Source organism: Miniopterus natalensis, chromosome 4 (assembly GCF_054644295.1).
Source record: "Miniopterus natalensis isolate mMinNat1 chromosome 4, mMinNat1.hap1, whole genome shotgun sequence".
NCBI classification, from domain to species: Eukaryota; Metazoa; Chordata; class Mammalia; order Chiroptera; family Miniopteridae; genus Miniopterus; species Miniopterus natalensis.
Window position 1 is genome coordinate 15,817,592 of NC_142084.1, and position 14,917 is coordinate 15,832,508.

At 41.1% G+C, this 14,917-nt stretch overlaps 2 protein-coding genes across 2 annotated transcripts; both read right to left on the bottom strand.

The window, feature by feature from the left end:
- Positions 1–1,309: 1,309 nt before the first annotated feature.
- Positions 1,310–5,534, bottom strand: LOC107531523 (protocadherin beta-5-like). Its single transcript, XM_087816321.1, has one exon. It carries the CDS (start codon positions 3,989–3,991, stop codon positions 1,604–1,606), a length of 2,388 nt encoding a protein of 795 aa, XP_087672447.1. The 5' UTR covers positions 3,992–5,534; the 3' UTR covers positions 1,310–1,603.
- Positions 5,535–7,753: 2,219 nt separating this feature from the next.
- LOC107531526 (protocadherin beta-4) lies at positions 7,754–14,231 on the bottom strand. The gene has a single exon (XM_016205625.2). The coding sequence runs from the start codon at positions 11,210–11,212 to the stop codon at positions 8,825–8,827; it is 2,388 nt and encodes a 795-aa protein (XP_016061111.2). The 5' UTR covers positions 11,213–14,231; the 3' UTR covers positions 7,754–8,824.
- Between the last annotated feature and the right edge of the window lie 686 nt (positions 14,232–14,917).

Below are 14,917 nucleotides of genomic sequence, written 5' to 3' on the forward strand. Positions count from 1 at the left end.
ATTCATACAGAGCACCCTGTCACAACTTCCACTCAGACAGAAACTTGGGTGCAGACTGCCCTAGCCTACAAAAGCAGAAAAGACATAGAGCAGTAACCTTGACTGTATAAAAACAAAGGTTCATTTGCAAGAGGTTTGAAAGTGTGAGAAACATAACAGAAACAATAAGAATTCTATTATTTTCTCTCATATGTAAAATCAGGGGGAACTAGTGGAACAAGAAATGGAGATTTCAGTTTGTGCAGAGAAGGGAAAACAGTGAGACAGTTATGTGAAGGATGGATGAGAGAAGTGTGCTAGGTACTAAACAATAATAGCAGGAAAGTAATTGTTTAAAGTTTATCAAAAGGTTACAAACATTCTTTAGTGATAAGGAAGCAAATATAAAAAGAACTAGAAAAGAAAAAGGTTTAAAATGGAATAAGAAGAAAAGCAGATACACAATACCAGGTGTTGACAAAAATGTAGAGGACCTGGTACATCTAAACACTGCTGATAACAGTGTAAATTGGTACAACTACACTGGAAAACTATTTGAAAATATCCACTAAAAGTAACCATCTACTTACTACTAAATGAGTGGCAATTTTACCCTTAAGTATATACCCAACAGACTACATGTACATATTTGCCAAAAAGATATGTACAAGAATGTTCAGAGCAGTATTATTCAAACAGCCAACTTTGCACCAACCCAAATATCCATGTACAGTAGAATGGCTAATAAATTATGAAATATTCATATACTAGGATACTATACAGAAATGAGAATTAAAACCTAAAATTAAAAGCAATATTATGGATAAATGTCATAATGTTGAGTGAAAGAAGTAAGACACAAAAGAGTAAATACTATTTCATTTTTAAAAATTTAAAATAGGCAAAACTAAACTATAATATTGGAAGTCTGGATATTTGTTATACTTGACCTTGTAGTAATTTTTAAGGGATAGTTTGTGTGGCATCTCGGATGCTAGGAATGTTCCATTTCTTCATCAAGATGTTGATACTAAGTATGTTCACTTTCTGTAAATACACTGAGCTGAAATTAAGGATTTGTTCACTTTTATATATGTTATAATCCATAAAAAAGTTTGTTTAAAAAATGTTTGCCAGTGGGGTGAGAGCTAGGAAAGAAGAGTAGATAGAAGATTGTCACTTTCATCATGTTTTCTCACATATTAATCAAAGATATGTTTTCCTTTGCAAACAAATTTTAAAAACATGTAAAGACACTTTTTAACTTTTGCTATTAAACATCAAATATACTTAGAGTGTGATGAAAGGATGGACCAAACACAGAGAAAAGTAATTAATATTTGATTTTATTAAGACGGTTCATCGCAACAAATGCCAACAAGAGGAGAAAACATTACAGGAAAATCACCAGCATGCAGGGATTTGAAGTGCTATTATGCAAATAATGCAAGAGCTAGATTCGAGTTTTCCAAAATTGGACAAGATAAAGTGCAGTGGACAAATACATTGCAAAAGGGAAATCCAGGGGATACTTAAAGTGGGGATTTTTGTCCATGACGCTCTCAAACTCTGTATCTGGGGAAATTAGAGATGTTACAAAAGACACTGCATCATGATGAGATTCCTAATTGAATCCGAAGTTATTCCGGAAGGTGGCATTTTCCTCGGTTTCTTTGCTAGTGTCTTGGGGCGGGAGGTTGGGAATGATCGGCTTCAGAAATTTAAACTCATCTGTCCCAGTACCTCCCATCAGACACACCTCGTACCGGTAGCTCTGGGACAGGGTCCCCGCGCCGCTGACGTCCACCAGGGGGCCCGGAAAGCGGCCCTCGGGCGCCGCGCAGCCCCCCGCCCAGGCGGCCCCGCTCCGCCGGCACAGCCGCACCGCCACGAGCGCCAGCACCGAGAACAGGAAGAGCGACGACACCGCCGCCAGCGCGACCACCAGGTAGACGGTGAGCGGGTCGGCCGGGGCCGCGTCGGCCGCCGCGTCGCGCGCGGGCAGGTAGGGCTGCGAGAAGCCGTCCACCAGCAGCACGTGCAGCGTGACGCTGGCCGACAGCGGCGGTTCGCCGTTGTCCTTGACCAGCACCAGCAGCCGGTGGCGGGGCGCGTCGCGCTCGCTCAGCGGCCGCGCCGTGCGCACCTCGCCGTTGTGCGCCCACACGCCGAACAGCCCGGGCTCCGTGGCCCTGAGCAGCTGGTAGGACAGCCAGGCGTTCTGGCCCGAGTCGCCGTCCACTGCCACCACCTTGCCCACCAGGTAGCCGGGCTCGGCCGCCCTGGGCACCAGCTCGGTGCAGGGCGCAGAGCCGTTCTGCGGCGGGTACAGCACGAAGGGCGCGTTGTCGTTGGCGTCCAGCACGCGCACGCGCACCAGCGCCTGGCCGCTCAGCGCCGGCGCCCCGCGGTCGGTGGCGCGCACGCGGAACTCGAAGGCCTGCAGGGCCTCGTAGTCCAGCGCCCGCAGGGCGAACAGGTGGCCGTTGTCGGCGTTGACCGACACCAGCGAGGCCAGCGGCAGGCCGGGGTCCGGGGGCGGCAGCAGCGAGTAGGTGAGCTGGGCGTTGGCGCCCGCGTCGGCGTCGGTGGCGCTGACGCTGCCGATGTGCAGGGCGGGGCTGTTGTTCTCGGGGACGAAGAGGGTGTAGGAGGTTTGGGTGAAGGCGGGGGCGTTGTCGTTGACGTCGGAGACCAGCACGGTTATGTGGTGCTGGGTTGTCAGCCTGGGGGTCCCCATGTCGGTGACGGTGATGGTGACGTTGTACTCGGATCTCATCTCTCTGTCCAGTGGGCTCTCTGTTACCAGGGTGTAGAAATTCTTGAATGTGGGTTTCAAGAGAAAAGGGATATCGTCCTGGATGGAACAAACCATCCTTCCGTTGTCCCCAGAGTCTGGATCAGAAACACTGAAAACAGCAACCACAGTCTCTGGGGAGTTTTCTGGGGTAGAGCTGGCGACTTTGGACATGGTCAGTTCAGGGGCGTTGTCATTCACATCCACCACTTGTATAGCTACAGAGCATTTTCCTGACAGGCCACCACCATCTGTGGCTGCAATTTCTACATTATAAGATTGAATTGCCTCGAAATCCAATGACCTTTTCAGACGAATTTCCCCTGTTATCTCGTCTATTTCAAATGGTTGAGTAACTTCATCGCCTTGGAATAGAGTGTAAACTACATTCCCATATGTTCCGGCATCTAAATCTCGTGCAGAGACAGTAACAACTAAGGAGTTTAGGGTGCTGTTCTCGGGCACCTGTGCCTCATAGAGAGACTGTAAGAACTCAGGGGCATTATCATTGATGTCCACGACTTCAATGCGGAGGGCAGCGGTCCCTGACCTGGGCGGAGTCCCACCATCTAGGGCTGTGAGGGTTAAACTGAGCTCAGGCTGCTCCTCCCGGTCCAGCACTTTGTCAAGCACCAGCTCTGGGTATTTTCTGCCATCCCCACGACTATGAGCAACAACATGAAAATGGGAGCTGGGGCTGATTGTGTAGTTCTGAACAGTGTTGTTACCTATGTCCAAGTCCTGAGCTATTTTCAAAGGAAATACAGTCCCTGGCTGGACGCTCTCTGGGATTTTTAGGAGCATTTCCCTTTCTAGGAACTCTGGGGAATGATCATTTATATCCGTGAGCTGCAGATCAGCTTGAAAAAACTGCACTGGCTTTTCCAGTAATAGTTGGAATTGCAGCACACAGGGTTCTGTGGCCCCGCACAGCACCTCCCGGTCTAGTTTTTCATGTAGAAGCAAATTCCCGGTCTTTAGGTCGAACTGCAAGAGCTGTTTGTTTCCTTTGTAATGGATTCGCGCTCCCCGAGTGGCCAGTTCCCCCACCCTGAGCCCCAGGTCTTTTGCCAGGTTGGCTACAAAGGAGCCACTTTCTGTTTCCTCTGGCATGGAATACCTAATTGCTTCAGAGCCAGCCTCCCACAAAAACGACAATATAACAAGAAAGACAACTTGCCTTTTCTGTGGCGTTTTCGCTGGCGCAGTCTCCATTGTTCAGACCCAGTTCAAGAAGGTGCAGTTTCTTCACCTCGGTGTACAATCAACCCAGATGACCTCGTTAAGTAACCTCAAATCAGATCTTTCTGACTGACTCGCACTAGACCAATGCCCTCTCTGAAGACCTCTGCCTCTAGATCTTACCTAAAATGCTTCCTTGTTTTAGGAAGCGGAGTTCTGATTCCCAGCTTTTTGGCGTCTGGAGGATCCACAGAGCCCTTCATTCAAATTCCTAGCCTGCAGCGCCACCAGGCGTCCGTATTTACTATTGCAAATAGTATTTGCCATTTCATTCCAAATTATAACTCTGTTGTGTATCAGTATCCTTTTAAGTCACAGAAATGCTCCCGATTGTACCTCCAATTCTTAGTTATTGGAAGCTCTAACTAAGCATTTGCTGAGTTAATATTAAGGGAAATAATCTTTCAGAATAAACTAAAATATACTAGCATTCTTCATAAAATACCTTTTGAGCATGTGAAGAAACTTTCTCTTGAAGGTTTTTTGATTATATTCAAGAAATGAGTAATAATGGATGTTTGCAAAAGTTTAAAATTTTACAAAAATTACTTTAATTTATTGATTTTAAATGGGGGGGAGAGGAGAGAGAGAGAGATATCCATTTGTTGCCCTACTTACTTATGCATTCATTGGTTGCTTCTTATATGTAACCTGACTGGAGATCAAAACTGCAACCTTGGCTTATCTGAACAATGATTTAACCAACTGAGCTACCTGGCCAGGGCCTATAAAAATTACTTTTATCTTTAAATATAATATACATCAGAAAAGGTTACAAATTATAAGTGTACAGTTCAAAGAATCTTTATGAATTGAATGCACTCCCATAAGCAGACACTAAAACTAAAATGTTACCAAAACCCTACAGGACTCTTTCTTTCATTGTCTGGTCACTACACTCCCCGCTAAAGGTAAGCACTGTCCTAGCTTCTATTACCATAGAATTTTTTGGGTTTTTTTTGAACACTTATACAAATGGAGTTATAAAGTATTACTCTTTTGTGTTTACCTTCTTTCATGCAACATTGTGTTCATAAAATTTACCTGTTGCATATTGTTCTGATTTCTTTAACTCTCATTGCTTTATACCATTCTGTTCTATGGCTATACCATGATTTGTTTATGGTGGCCATTAGGGTTTTCCAGTTTGGGGATATTTAGAGCAGTGCTATTATGAACATTCTTGTGCATGTCATTTGGTGTCTATGTGTACATTTATGTTTAATATATTCTTAAGAGTTAGATTGCTCTACATTAAGATGTACACATATATTTAGCTTTAGCAGATATTGCAAAACAGTTTTCGAATGTGGTTTTACCAAAACCAGCAAAAAATGAGAGTTCCAGTTGCTCCATATCCTTATCAACATTTGATATTGTCTTTTAATATTAGCCACTCTGGTCAGTGTGTGGTGATACCATATTGTACCTTTAGTAATTCCCCAATGATTAATTGAATTGAGCCCATTTCCACATGTTTATTGGCCGTTAGGATACATTCTTGTGAAGTACTTGAAAACCTTTTGTATATTTCTCTATTTAGGATATTTGCCTTTTTTTCTGATCCATCTTTAGCAGTTCTGAATATATTCTGGGTATAAATATTTTTTCAGAAATATGTGATGCAAATATCTTCTACTTAGCTTGGATTTTAACTCTCTTATTGTATCTTTGAACAAAACTTCTTAAACTTTAATTTAGTCTAATTTGTAATATTTCTCACTTGCTATGGTTAGGACTCTTTGTTTTCCCTTTGAATCTTTGCATACCCCAATGTCATAAAAATATTCTTGTGTGGTGCTTGTGAAAAATTAATTACTTGAATTTTCACATTTAGAGCTATAATCTTTTGAAGTTAATTTTTTCCTATGAATGAAATTAGGGTCAAAATTATTTTTTTCCATATAAACATCAAAATGACTGCATCATCCAAATGATCTGTTCCCCATTGTTTTTGAAGTGTCATTTTGTAATAAATCAGGTAACCATAGTTCTATTTAAGACTCTTTTTTCCCTATTTTTCTGTTTATTCTGCAACATATTATCTCAATTACTATAGTTTTATAACAGGTTTATTATCTGATGGGTAGGTCCTACAGTTTTATTCTTTTTCTTCAAGACTGCTTTGATTATTATTTCCCTTTGTATTTCCATGTAAACTTTAGATTCAGCTTGTCACAAAGAAATCTGCTGAAATTTGGTTTAGGATTTTTCACATCTATAGATTAATTAGGGAGAATGGACATAATTCCCAACATTGAGTCTTCCGACTATTGAACATTATATACATCCTTCTACTTAAGATATTTGGCCTCCATTTGCTATTTTTGTTTTGCAACAATAGCATTGTCCTATTTTTCATAAGGTATGTATTTTGTGGAAGCTATTTGAATAATGTCTACTACTAAATTTTAATCATTGAATTGCAAAATGTTGATCTAGTCTGTATCAGTCTGACAGTGATCCTTAGGTGGTAAAGAATGCCCATGCTTTATCAATACACAGAGTAATTCATAGAGTAACACATAGAGTATTTCACAAATTTACTACATAAATTCATAAAGGCGGGTCTGGGTATTTGTTTGGTTGATTATACAAATTGAACTTTCCTGTCATAAACCAAAAAATGAACTTGGATTTTCACAATGTTGAAATATATTAGTGAAAATGTCAATCAGATTTGTTGTTATCATACATAAAAGCTACTTCATTTAAATAGCTAATAATAAATGGAGTAGTTATAAAAGTTGACTACCATATTTATGTCATAAATATTTGTGTTTAATTTTGTTCTTGTTTTTATCACTTTCTCATTTAAATTTTTAGATTGGATGAAGGCTAAAAAGCTGTTTCAAGAATAACTTAAACAGTAAGTCACTTTCCTTTTTTATTTTATTATGTCCTTAGGTAAAAAGTAATTCAGGGAAAAGTGCAAGTAATTAAATTCTAGTAGGATGACACTTGAAATTTCAAAATAAATATTTAGATTATAAGGCAAGCTTTTTAATTGTTCATATTGTGCCAAAAGTTCAACTAAGTGTCTTATATTCATATAAACTTAGGCCTGGCCGGGCGTGGCTCAGCTGTTGAGCGTTGATCTGGGATCCAGGCTATAGGGGTTCGATTCCCGGGCAGGGCACATGCCCGATTGCGGGCTCGATCAGTGACTCTCTCATCATTGATGTTTGTATCTCTCTCTCTCCCTCTCCTTTCCTCTCTCTGAAATCAATAAAGATATATTAAAAAATAAACATATAAATTTAGTTGGAAATCACATGATCAGCTTACTTGGCTTACTGAACACAATGGAAAACAATAATAATTTAGTTAAGTTCATTTCTTACCACATTTTATTTCTGTTTCTATTCTTTTTGTCCTAAAGGACAAAATAATGTTTATTTCTTACAAATAAAAGTTCAACATAATTGATAAATTTACACAAAATACCTGAGAGCTACATTGAAGAACAAAACAGAAGATAACTTGGACATCAAAAATAAATTGTTATTTTGTTCATAAAGGCTGTCCATGTCTGCAAAGTAAATTAAAGTGAAAATCTGGTATTGCCTGGATCATCAGACTTGACCAGAATAACTGAAACTTAGAAAAAATTACCTGACTCTTTTGAGGGGTAGGGAGAAGCTGCAGAAAAACCAAGAGAAACATACATTAAACGACACTTGAACTTCTATGCATAGAGCAAAAGGAAGGACAGGGAAGCACAGGATGCCCTCCACAGCTCAAATCCTATGAAAGGATTTAAGTTTTATTTAAGGTTCTGAGATTATTTTTTAAAAGGATTTTGCCAAACAATGACTTAGTTTTATTTAGTCAAAGTGATTCCAAATTATATCAGATTTTTTCTTTAATTATTATTTACAATAGAGAATATTTTTTTAAAATTGTAGCATTAGTGAGTACTTATGCAGCACGTACAATTTGCAAGACAAGTAGCAATCAAATAAATAAGAAAATCTCTAACATACATGGTGTTCACAATGGGAGGTCACAATTTTAGTGTGTTAACCCTTTGGGGTCGTATTAAATTTGGACATGGGTGTCGTACTGGTCGGAATTAATTTCCATTGAAAGAGCAGTGAAACATAACATGCAAGATTATGAAGGATAAACAAGATTTATGAACTGATACATGAATGAATAGAGTTAAGACTCGTACCGTTCCTTGCTGTGGTGGCTGAGAGCAGACATACGACCGGAACAGTAAAAAAGCTTTGGTGGCTGAGAGTAGACAAATGACCACAAAGGGTTAATATTTTAATGAAGTGCATGTTTATGTACAGTTTGGGAGAAGCAAGTATGCAAAGTTGTATGCTCATAGTAATTCAGGGGACATAGCCTGGTAGAGCAGTCAACAAGAAAGGCCTAAATAGCTATAAAAAATTTAAAACACTCGGGTCTCACAAAGATAAAGGTATATGGTAAAGACAACGACCGCAAATATATAGAAATGCAAGATTACATAAAAGCTTTAAAATGTTTCATTAAAAATACATTAATTAAGAAGTTGACTTAAACGAAACTTCTTACATTACTTGAGTAATTTATAGTTATGGAAAGATTAGTCTCTGAAAGAATGTCAAATAGAAAGAAAATACATACTCAATGTTTAGTGTAACTAGAAAGGCAAAATCCAATAAATATTCACAAAAGGAAGAAACTTCGCATGATCAGGGGCATGCATTGGTTTGGAATACATACTTATAGAACAATACAATTTCTTAAAGAAATGCATTGCAATGGCATTTAGGTTTGCCAAAATTAAGGAGAAGTTCAGTTAATCAATACTTAACTAAATACAAAGCTATTCCTGCAATTGGCATTTTCTTTCATTTCTTTCTCAGTATCCTGAACCAAGAGGTTAGGGAATATTGGCTTCAGGAATTTGAACTCACCAGTCCCAGGGTCTCCCGTCAGACACACCTCGTACTGGTAGCTCTGGGACAGGGTCCCCGCGCCGCTGACGTCCACCAGGGGGCCCGGAAAGCGGCCCTCGGGCGCCGCGCAGCCCCCCGCCCAGGCGGCCCCGCTCCGCCGGCACAGCCGCACCGCCACGAGCGCCAGCACCGAGAACAGGAAGAGCGACGACACCGCCGCCAGCGCGACCACCAGGTAGACGGTGAGCGGGTCGGCCGGGGCCGCGTCGGCCGCCGCGTCGCGCGCGGGCAGGTAGGGCTGCGAGAAGCCGTCCACCAGCAGCACGTGCAGCGTGACGCTGGCCGACAGCGGCGGCTCGCCGTTGTCCTTGACCAGCACCAGCAGCCGGTGGCGGGGCGCGTCGCGCTCGCTCAGCGGCCGCGCCGTGCGCACCTCGCCGTTGTGCGCCCACACGCCGAACAGCCCGGGCTCCGTGGCCCTGAGCAGCTGGTAGGACAGCCAGGCGTTCTGGCCCGAGTCGCCGTCCACCGCCACCACCTTGCCCACCAGGTAGCCGGGCTCGGCCGCCCTGGGCACCAGCTCGGTGCAGGGCGCAGAGCCGTTCTGCGGCGGGTACAGCACGAAGGGCGCGTTGTCGTTGGCGTCCAGCACGCGCACGCGCACCAGCGCCTGGCCGCTCAGCGCCGGCGCCCCGCGGTCGGTGGCGCGCACGCGGAACTCGAAGGCCTGCAGGGCCTCGTAGTCCAGCGCCCGCAGGGCGAACAGGTGGCCGTTGTCGGCGTTGACCGACACCAGCGAGGCCAGCGGCAGGCCGGGGTCCGGGGGCGGCAGCAGCGAGTAGGTGAGCTGGGCGTTGGCGCCCGCGTCGGCGTCGGTGGCGCTGACGCTGCCGATGTGCAGGGCGGGGCTGTTGTTCTCGGGGACGAAGAGGGTGTAGGAGGTTTGGGTGAAGGCGGGGGCGTTGTCGTTGACGTCGGAGACCAGCACGGTTATGTGGTGCTGGGTTGTCAGCCTGGGGGTCCCCATGTCGGTGACGGTGATGGTGACGTTGTACTCGGATCTCATCTCTCTGTCCAGTGGGCTCTCTGTTACCAGGGTGTAGAAATTCTTGAAAGTAGGTTTTAGAATGAATGGTAGATCATCTGGAACAGAGCAAACCATCCTTCCATTGTCCCCAGAGTCTCTGTCTCGAATTCGGAAGATGGAGACCACGGTCTCGGGAGCATTTTCTGGGATGGAGCTGGTGAGTGAAGATAGGGTCAGTTCAGGGGCGTTGTCGTTCACATCTACCACCTGTATGACTACAGTGCCTTTTCCAGAAAGGCCTCCACCATCTGTAGCCTCAATTTCCACATGGTAAGATTTAATTTGTTCAAAATCCAATTTCTTTTTCAATCGGATTTCTCCTGTGACTTCATTTATTGTGAACGTTTCCTTAATTTCGTCTGATGCTTGGAACAAGCCATAGGAAACTCTCCCGAAGTTTCCAGCATCTATATCCCTAGCTAAGACAGTAAAGATTGGGGAGTCTAAGGGACTGTCTTCCAGGACCTGCACCTCATATGGGGTGTGCACAAACTCAGGAGCATTGTCATTGACGTCCATGATCAGGACTCTCACGGCGAGGGTGCCAGACCTCGGGGGAGACCCGCCATCCAGCGCCGTGAGGCTCAAGCTGAACTCAGGCTGCTCCTCTCGATCCAGCGCTTTGTCCTGCACCAAATCTGGGTATTTCTTACCGTCACTATGATTTCGAGTAAGAACGTGAAAATGTGAATCAGGGCTGAGAGTGTATTTTTGAAGACCATTGCTGCCCACATCCAAATCCTGAGCTAATTTCAACGGAAAAATAGTCCCTGGCTGGCTGTTTTCCAGTATTTTCAAGAGCATCTCCCCAGTCGGGAATACTGGGGAGTGGTCATTTACGTCCTGGACTGATAATTCTCCTTCAAAAAATTGGACTGGCATTTCCAGCAACAATTGGAAATGCAATACACACGGTTCAATAGGGCCACACAGCTCTTCCCGGTCTAGTTTCTCCTTCAAAAGCAAATCTCCAGTCTGACGATCCAGCAGCAGGCGCTGCTTGTCATCGTCAGACACCACCCGGGCCGACCGGGCGGCCAGTTCCCCAATTCCCAGGCCCAGGTCCTCGCTCAGATGGGCCACAAAGGAGCCGCTCTCTGTTTCTTCCAGCACAGAATAACGAATAGGCTCGGGGCGAGCCTGAGACAAGAACACCATTAAAATAAAGGCCCTCACTTGCCTGTCTGGTTGAATTCTCTCTGGCGTCTCCATGTTGGAGCCCGGGTGCTTACATCCAGTCCCTTCAGCAATCAAGAAAGACTCACGATCTTCAATTCTGATTTCTTGCTTGGTGGAATCCTCACAAATTTGTTCAGTATATCTCTCCCCGAGCTCGTTGGTAACCCAGTACCGCTGGGAAAGCTTCTTCCGTGTGATTCTGATTCTGTCTTGGAACAAAGGAGTACGCGAGCTTTTTAGGGCTTACTCACAATCTTAGCCTGCAGCGCCACCCTGCGTCTTGATTGAGAAAATATTCTCAAGTCAAAGTATATTTTGGAAGTGTCCAAAAGTAATCCATTTTTGAAATTATGGAAATTTTACAAAGTTGTTATGCCATTAAATTGCATGATTTATCAGTTTATTCTATTACATTGCATGAGCTAAAATAATTGTGAGCACAAAGCAAGAATGTATCTCCGTCTCCCCACAGCCTAATCCATGGGACTTCAAAGAACTCCATTTCCCTTTTGCATAATCTAACTAGGGGAGATAAGCTCTTATAAAATTACGGTTTATAGGAATTATATCTATTTGTTTCCAAGTATGTGAGGAATTTCTGAAGATCCAAAACTGTTAGGGTGTCCTGTACCACATGTCTCAGGAGACTGTTTTTCAAAGGAAAGGTTCTATCCTTCTGCGCTGGTGTGCAAATAGTAATACAGTTGAAAGAAGAGGCATCTTGTTTTGTTGTAAGTTCTTTTACAGTTTGAAGTCACATTAAATTTAGAACGAAGTCAAGTAGTATTAGAATTAAATTCTTAGAACTGGAGAGGAAATGAAAGGAGGTTTTACAGATAAGCAACAAGCTTGGAGGGTGATAGGACTGGATTATTCTTCTTTGCTATTATCAGGATAATATCAAGACAAAATCAAGTGAGTAAAAATCATAGAATTTTGTTAAGGGAAAGGCTTTAAGTTTAAGCTTATTTAGCTAAGAGGTAACCTATATTTCATAATGAGTTTGCATCTTGCCATATTCATCCTTTGTGTCCCAGATTGACCTTGACTAGGTGATTCGGGGGGAAACAAGAGGCCCAGATTTAAAATATTTTAATCTGTGAGCAGCAGTGCTTCAGGCCTTGTCTACTCACATATGGTGAAGAGAACAGACTTGTTTATAAAACAGATTCCAACACAGTAAGTGCTGGAATCAAAGGAGTATGCGAGCTTTTTATGGAGACAGTAAGTTAACTGAGACTTCACCAGTTTATTGGTTACAATTAGTATACAGAATGGAGTACCACTTATCTTGGCACCTATGGAATTCCCCCTCCTTAAATATATTATAATTTAATTAATTAATTCACTTAATAAATTATAATTCATGTTGAATAAATTATTTTAAAGCCTATCAATAATCTTACACTCTAATAGAAATTATTAGGAAAAATTATTTTTGAAAGAAGTCTGGGTTATAATAGTCATTCAATAAATATCAGTTGAATAAATAATACACTCTAATGATTATGTTTCTACCTATACAAGAAGATTATGGTCAGATCATACATTCAGTCATGAACATGTCTAAAACTGAATAGAAAATTCTGAGACATGAGGGTATAATACATGCTAAGCACTATTCAATTAAATTTACTTTGATTCTAGTTCTAGTAATTACTTCTTGTAAGAGATATAGCAGTGGCAGTAATATTAATATACTTTAAAGTATTTCATATTTAAGACAAATCAGAGGATATACAATATATATTAACATTAAGTGAAATAAAAACATATTCTGAAAAAAATATTATTTTTAATATAAATGAAAAACAAATCTGGGAAAATCAAAGAGCAAATTGTCCATAATATAGTAACCAAGTTCTAGTTAGATTCAGGTTAAAGAGATCAGAACAAATATGTGCCATTATATTCCAGATATTATTCTAAGCATTTTACATATATTTATTCATTTTATCCCCTCAAAGCCCTATAAGGTGGGCATCTTATTAGCCATCTTTTATAGATGAAGAAATTGAGGCACAGGGAGTTTAAATCATCTGCTCAAATAAAATAGAAACAGACTCATAGATACAGAGCACAGGCTGACAGCTATCAGAGGGGAGGGGGTTAGGGGCTGGGTGAAAATTGTTAAGAGATTAAGGAAAAAAACAATAACAACACACACAAAAAACTCATATATAACCTGCTCATAGTCACACATCATCTGCAGTGGCAGAGCTAGGATTTAAACTGTTACAGTGTGGCTCCAGGATCCATTCTTTTATCTACCTAAGTGGAAATGGAGAGTTGAACAACTTTTTAAATCATTTAAATCCAAACTTGAGCCTGGCCATGGGTACATAGATATCATAGGTGAAATATATTTGTATTCAAGTTTTCAATTAATATAAGAATCTTTCAAATGTCTTGTTTCCCTTTAGAGATATGGACCAGCAAAGAGAGGTGCTTACAAAACTTAGAAATTGGAAGGAAAACTGATAGTATCTTGTTGATGTCATTAATTAGGTTAAAAAATTTTAAGAGTGACTCCCTGTCATCTTAAATATTGGAGAAAAAATATCTTTGTATAGATCTTTTGAAATGATAGTAGGGTATAAAATCAAGAAGAGTGGCTTAAGAAATTGTGATGAAATCTAAGACAATTTCTAGTAATTCTCTATAGTACATAATAAAAAGATAGTATTTCTATTTTCAATGTGACAAACTATTCAAATATCTCATGTCTTACCTATCATACATCTTTAAAATCAGGAAGTATGAGTCCTCCAAGTTTGTTCTTTTTCAAGATTGTTTTGGCTATTCTGAGTCCTTTGCATTTCCATATGAATTTCAGGGTCAATTTGCCAATTTTTGTTAAAAAAACAAAAACAAAAAAAACCCCAGCTAGGATGTTGATAGAGATTGTGTTGAATTTGTTGACCAATTTGGAGGGTATCACCATTTTAACAATATTAAGCCTTCCAGTCTGTGAACACTTTTCATTTACTTAGGTCTTCTTTAATTTCTTTCAATGATGTGTACATTAAAATAAATTCAAAATTGATGTGTACACCAATTTGCAAAATGTAGTGTTTAGTGTACAAGTCTTACACTTACTTTGTTAAATATTAATTGATTTTTGTGCTGAACTCATTTATCAAGTTTAGTAAGTTTTTTTGTGGATTCCTTTGAATTTTCTTTATGTATAATTGTGTCATCTGCAAACATACTTTTACTTCTTCATTTCCAACCTAAATTATTTTATTTCTTTTTCTTGCCTAATTGCACTGGCTAGAACTTCTAATGCAATGTTAAATGGAAGCAGTGAGAAGAAACATCCTTGGTTTGTTCCTGATCTCAGGGGGGAAAGTTTTCAGTCTTTCACCATTGAATATGAAGTTAGCTGTGGGTTTTTATAGTTGCCCTATATCAGGTTGAGTACATATGCTATGATTCCTATTTGTTGAGGGGTTTTTTAAACATGAATTTTGTTAAAATATATATATATAGTCTCCATTTATTGAGACAGTTTGTATGGTTTTGTACTTTTCTGTTAATATGGTGAGTTTCATTGATTGACTTTCATATATTAAACCAACCTTGCTTTTCTGGGACAAACCCCACTTGGTCATGGGGTATAATCCTTTTCATATGTTGCTGGAGTCAGTTAGCTAATATTTTGCTGAGGATTTTTGCATTTATATTCATAAAGGATATTGGTATTTAGTTTTCTTTTCTTGTGTTATCTTTGTCTGG